We start from the raw sequence: 6,000 nt of genomic DNA, 5'->3' as shown, positions 1-6,000 counted from the left end.
ATAAAAGATTCGTTTTGGAATTACAACTAATGGAGTATCATGGACTTATTACCAGGTCTCAGCACACCAGTGGGAGTATAAGAGATGGTTTCTCTGAAATTATTACAAGTCTTCCTAAATAAAGAGAATTATCCATCCCCAGAGAGGTTTGTCAGCCTGATCCAAAGAATGTTCCCTGATCCACTAAATCGGATCATCATCATTAATTGTTTTGACTACTAAGTACGAAACTTAAGAACCTGTGTCAAGATGATATCCCTAATACTGGTGACAATCAAAAGGCTTTTTCCAATAGATAGAAACTGGGTCAATTGGCAGTTTATTGGTGTACATCAGAAAAAGTTTCTTTTGTAAAAGCTTTGCCCAAATCAAAAATGGCCACCGAGAGCCTCGGCAAATAATTTCTCCGCTCGCTCGCTTGTTTATCCCTACTTTCACTCTTTTTTTTTTTTTTTTTTTGCTCAGTGCGTTCGGCATTGAATTGATCCTGCCTGCTAGGCTCCTCCCTCTGCCGCGCTGGACCCGGAAGTGGCCGAATAGGAAGATCAGGCGTTTCGGAGCCGGTTACGGCGTGCGGGCCCCGGGATAGAGTGGTGGGAGCTGGTTTCAGTGCACAGTGGACATGACGAACGGTGAGAGGATGAGGCCTGGGGCCCTTGCAGGCCGCAGCTCCTCCCGACTCTCTTCAAAAACTGAACACCCTGCCGATGGCCTTGTAAACATCCCTCGGGGGCAGTGGGAGCTATCCTGGAGCTCCCCTTCCACTACGTCCCTTGGCCTGCCTCCTCTATCCACCGTCTCCCCACCCTTCTTCTCCCTCCTCCAGGACTCCTTTCACATCATATCCGATCTTCAACTCTCTCCCATCCGCCCCTTGCACCACCATTCTGTTCGTTTGTTTCTGTTTGACTTGCCCCCTCTTTTTGTCTCACATCTTTCCATACAGTTCCTGTTGCATATCTCTCTCTGATCTCCTGCCCTCAGAACCCTCCCCCCTAACACTGTTGCTATCTCTTATGCTCTTCCTTGTGTCTCCTTTTGCTTCTGCATCATATTGAGGGGCTTCCCTAGGGTAGCAAGGAAGGAGGAAAATTCTTTATGATTGCCTTTTGTGTGTGTTTGAAATTGTATTTGACATGTTTACTCCTCTTCCCCCGGGTGTGAGATGGAGGCTTAATTCCCGCTATTTCAGCTTGGATAAAGTAGCTTGGTGACTATGTTGGGAGGGTCTGAAGGCAGTGATTCCTGAGGCATTTTGCAATAGATGGCACTAAATTGATTCTTGTAATCCTTATGAGACTTGTCCTCGTTTTCCTGGTTACTTTGAGGGAAGTGGATGCTGAGGATTTCAAGTCATGAGAGAGGGGTTAAAAATCATATGCACGTGGTGGTTTTTTCTTCTCAGAGTTGACAGTCTTAAAGGGGAGGGAGCCACCATCCCAGCTCCAGTCAGGCGAGCTCCGAGTGATTTCTGGGATGTGAGAGCAGATAAATGCTGAAAGAGTAATGAGAGAAGTAGGTGAATGCTGGGGGAGAGGAATTGAAGAGGAGGGGATGAATGTTGGCTGGGGAGGGGAACTGTGAGAAAGGGGAAAAAAATAGAAGAAAGTGCATGTGAGAAGATTTTTTTTCCCTCTAGGAGCTGCAACCCTACCTGGCTTCCCTCTGCACTAGTGATGTACAGTTGTGTGCAAAGGTTTAGACACCCTGAATCTAAGTGAACAAATGCGGAGACAACCTCTATGTACATAGTACAGAGTCACTGTAAACATGACATCTTTCTCACATTTTTAATGTAAAATTACTATTTGATTTTAACAGATTGAAAATACTAATATGAAGATGGCATATGTAAAAGTTTGGACCTCCTTTCAGTTAATCTTTGGCAGAAATAACAGCCTCCAAATAGTTCTATAACCAGCTAAAAGTGTTTCTATTCTTGCTTTGACTTTTGGAATTTGTTTTCCCACTGTTCCTTGCAGAACTCTTCTAGCTCATAAATATTCTTAGATCGCCTTGCATGCACTGCATGTTTCAGATCTCCCCACTGATTTTCAATAATATTCAAATCTGGGGATTGTAAAGAACCCCCCAGTTGAGGTGTTTTGCACTGTGAATTTGGGAAGGGTTTGTTGTCCTCGTTAGTGCTGACTCATGGGGTGTTTGTCTTGTCCCTTTCAGTGTATTCCTTAGACGGGATCCTGGTTTTTGGCTTGCTCTTTATTTGCACTTGTGCCTACTTCAAGAAAGTTCCTCGGCTGAAGAGCTGGCTGCTTTCTGAAAAGAAGGGAGTCTGGGGTGTCTTCTACAAAGGTAAGATGAAACAGCTCCATTATAAAGAAAGGCTAAACCGGATAGGGCTCTTCAGCTTGGAAAAGAGACACTGAGAGGGGAGTATGATAGAAGTTTTTAAAATTATGAATAGGTGGTAATAGGGAGAGGCTGCTTAAACAAGAGGATATGCTATGAAACTGGCAGATTTAAAATGAATGGTAGGAAGTATTTTTCACTCAGTGCATAATCAAGCTGTGAAATCTTTTGCTGGAGGACATGGTCAATGTGACTAACATAGCAGAGTTTAAAATAGGTTTTGTAAGTTCCTGGAGGAAATGTCCATATACAATTATTAGCCAGATAAACTCAGCGATATCCACTGCTTCAGTCTGGGAGTGAGCAGTAAGGAAATTGATCTACTCTTTGGTACTTCTTGACCTGGATTGGCCACTCTCAGAGACAGGATGCTGGGCTCCATGGACCTTGGTCTGACCTAGCATAGCACATCTTATGTTTGTAAGATGCTCAGATTCACCCTTTACTCATTCAGTTCTGAGCCAGATTTGGACAGGTGATTAGAGGCAGAATGTTACTACTATCGAGTGAGATTAAAGGGGGGGTTGAACATCACCACATCTTGTATGTTATATTTTCTGAAGCTACACTAAATTAAATTAAGAATTCAGGAACAAGGACAATCCCCTTCACTCACTAAGTTTAATTTCCATACATTTATCTGAATTGGTTCAAATGTACAGTTGTATTACTTTACAGTAATATTGTTCCAGTTCAAGGAGGATTATGAGCGAAAAACTATAAAAGAATGTGCTATTCCCCACCGCAGAAAAACAACTTTTGTCAGACTGTTTAGACACAATTTTCACGATACAAAGAGAGCATGGTTTCAAGATGCGTTATGGTGGTCTGGGACCCCCTGCTGCCAGTTTTTCCTGAGGATGCAGTGTCTGAGTGTATTTGGGGGGGGTAAGGGAGCGAATGTTGAGACCAGCTGCTCAGTTTTCTATCGCCATATTATTTTGGCTGGTGTTTATTGTCCCATTCTGCACTGGATCTACTGCTGTTTGTGGAGACACTCTCTCTCTGACCTTGCCTCTCTTCACTTTCCCTTCCAGCTGCTGTCATTGGCACCAGGCTTCACGTGGCTGTGGCACTGTCCTGCATTGTGATGGCATTCTACATCCTCTTCATAAAATGAGCTGACTGCTTCCAGCACTCACAGCCACCCAAAGGAAAGGGTTCAGAAGAAAACAGCTTGAACAGAGACTTATCCTCAAGATGGATGAATACAGCACCATGAACTCCTTATCCTAATTCCAAGCTCCGTTTTTTCTCCCACCCCTCTAAGCAATGCTTTCTGATGTAAAGACACGTCCCCTCCTCTTCATGGCTGCAGCACCCTGTACTGGTGAGCATGGCTGTGTCATGCTGTTCCTGGTTTTGTTGATGCAGGATATGTATATACCCATATAGCAGTGGCCCAGGATAAAACAAATACATACACCCTATGGTGATGGATGTCCTTTTCTTTGTACCTTCACTCTGATGCCAACAATGCAGCAAAAAGTTGGACACGGACTGGAAATGTCTGACCTTGAATCTCCAATCTCTTCCATGTACAGATCCAGTGAGTCTGCTTTAATACCTGCAGCAGAGGGCTGAGAGGTTAACATGAGCTTACTATTCCTTCTGCTTTACCTTTTTATGTGTGTTTTTTGTTTGAGGTGGAGGGAAAAGAGACACAGTGTAGTAGCAGCAAGAAGTCTCAATGAGTAATGCAAGCTTACTGATTTTCAGCAAATGTGTGGATCTGTTGCCACCGATCTGGAATTTTCTCAGAAGCGGAGGTGCAATCCAGAGCAAGGGTATCTCTTGATAAATGTTTAACATTTAATGCCTGCAGCTTGAGTATGATGCTTGTACCCTTTCTAAGTGTGTTGGATCCAAGGTGTGATGCCAGTACAAATGTTGACTTCTTGAAGGATCTCCCTGGTGGGGATGAGTCCACCTTCTACGCTCTGTCTGTGAGATATGCCTGCCAACCTGGTAATTGTTACTGTTGTGCAGTACTGAGCACATAGGGGTTCATTCTTTGTCCTGGGAGGGCAGTCAGCGTAGCACTCAGCCTTTTAAAGGAGAGTTATGTTAAAATATTCTCAGTGACACCCACTGGCTGCTATTGACGCAAAATTCATGTTAACTCTGAAGAGAGAGGAAGGTTTGAGAAATCGAAAGGGGAAGCCGCAGGTGGTGGGTGGGAAGGTGGCAAGAGAGGAGCGGCAGGGCAGAATCATCTGCACAAACCGTTGCACCCACTTTAAAAGAAATCCCCCCGCTCTGGTGTTCTGTTTTGCTGTCTCATTTTGTAATCATGCACAATTAATATGTTGTTAGGGAGAGGAATGCAGAAGTCCTGCTAGGAACCATCCTTACATGCCTGATTAGTAACAGCCAGGCTCCCAAACCTGAACCTGATGAAGCTACCTGCTCTGCTTTTCCCAGTAAATCATGTGCGGGTGCAGGTTCTTGGGGTCCAGGTGGCAACAAGCCGTGCTATAGAAGCATCCGTGCTTCCCATCAAGTCACTTGCTCAAAACCTTGCTTGATCTTGATTCCTTGAACACTGCAGGTTTCCTCATTAGTAGGATAGAGATTGACTCTTTGATGCTGGCTGACCAGCCACCCACTGGCATGAGAAATATAAAAGTGAACAAATCTCTCACTGGAAGGCTATCACTATTTACCTCATGAATAGATTAGGAATTCTGTATATGTGTTTGTTGGGGAGGGGTGACCAATTCTTCTTCATTTCAAATGCCAGTGTGCCGCTGACAACACAAATGTGTTCACAAGACTCTTTTAGCAGGATCTTGCACCCAAGCTTCTGAAGGCAAAGAATTGTCTGAGGTCTACAATGTGAGGGCTGGGAGTAGCAGACCATCCCTGCTTGTCCTCTGGTTCCTCCCATTACCGCAGCCTCGTGGCTGCATTGCTGAACTGGATGGAGAGCACATGTTTCTAGGGTGCAAAGAATTTGGTTACAAAGCTCATGGTAGCTGCTAAAGCGATTTTGAAGCTAAATGTTTCAGACATATTTAAAAAAAATTAAAGTCATTAGACAGTTGCATGGCTTAGGCATCATTTATAAATGTGGACAGTTTGACCTTCTCTGGCTCTCCAGCTCTCATTTTTGGGTTTCTGATCTCTGGTCTGTCATGATTATTCTAACTATTAATCCCTATATCCTGTTGTACTTTGTGAGTACACATGTAGGTAGTAATACTTCGCCTACTCAACTTGTTGGTGTGATTTTTAGTGTGTTTCTGTTTCAAAAGCCGTGATACATGAGAACAGTTTTTGAGGAGCACTTGGCCAGGCTCCTTACACTCGGTGGGTCATCCCGCATGTGCCCGTACAGATAACATGACCCAGCTCTTACAGGAGGCAGCAGTGTGATGTGAAATGTGACACCTTCAGCCAAGACTGGCCCTGGGATGTAAGGGGAGCGCTTTCAAGCAGTGCCTGCCAACCCTGTCCAAGAAGTACACCTAACCACTATCTGTAATGAACATGCATGATATATATTTGCATACATTGGAGAGTCAGTGTATGACAATCTGTCGCATGCATATTCATTGTGGCTATCCAGAAAATTAGTCTGGTTAAGTACACCGCCAGGACTGAGATGAGAAATGCTGCTGTACAGCA

General features: G+C 44.3%; 1 protein-coding gene across 1 annotated transcript; it reads left to right on the top strand.

The window, feature by feature from the left end:
- Nucleotides 1-475: 475 nt before the first annotated feature.
- Nucleotides 476-5,588, top strand: TMEM167B (transmembrane protein 167B). Its single transcript, XM_029573130.1, has 3 exons — nucleotides 476-632; nucleotides 2,182-2,313; nucleotides 3,408-5,588. Exons 1-3 carry the CDS (start codon nucleotides 623-625, stop codon nucleotides 3,488-3,490), a joined length of 225 nt encoding a protein of 74 aa, XP_029428990.1. The 5' UTR covers nucleotides 476-622; the 3' UTR covers nucleotides 3,491-5,588.
- The last annotated feature ends 412 nt before the right edge of the window (nucleotides 5,589-6,000 follow it).

This window comes from Rhinatrema bivittatum, chromosome 12 (assembly GCF_901001135.1).
Source record: "Rhinatrema bivittatum chromosome 12, aRhiBiv1.1, whole genome shotgun sequence".
Taxonomy (NCBI): domain Eukaryota; kingdom Metazoa; phylum Chordata; class Amphibia; order Gymnophiona; family Rhinatrematidae; genus Rhinatrema; species Rhinatrema bivittatum.
Note: the sequence above shows the minus strand (reverse complement) of the source record. Positions and strands in the feature narration are given on the sequence as shown.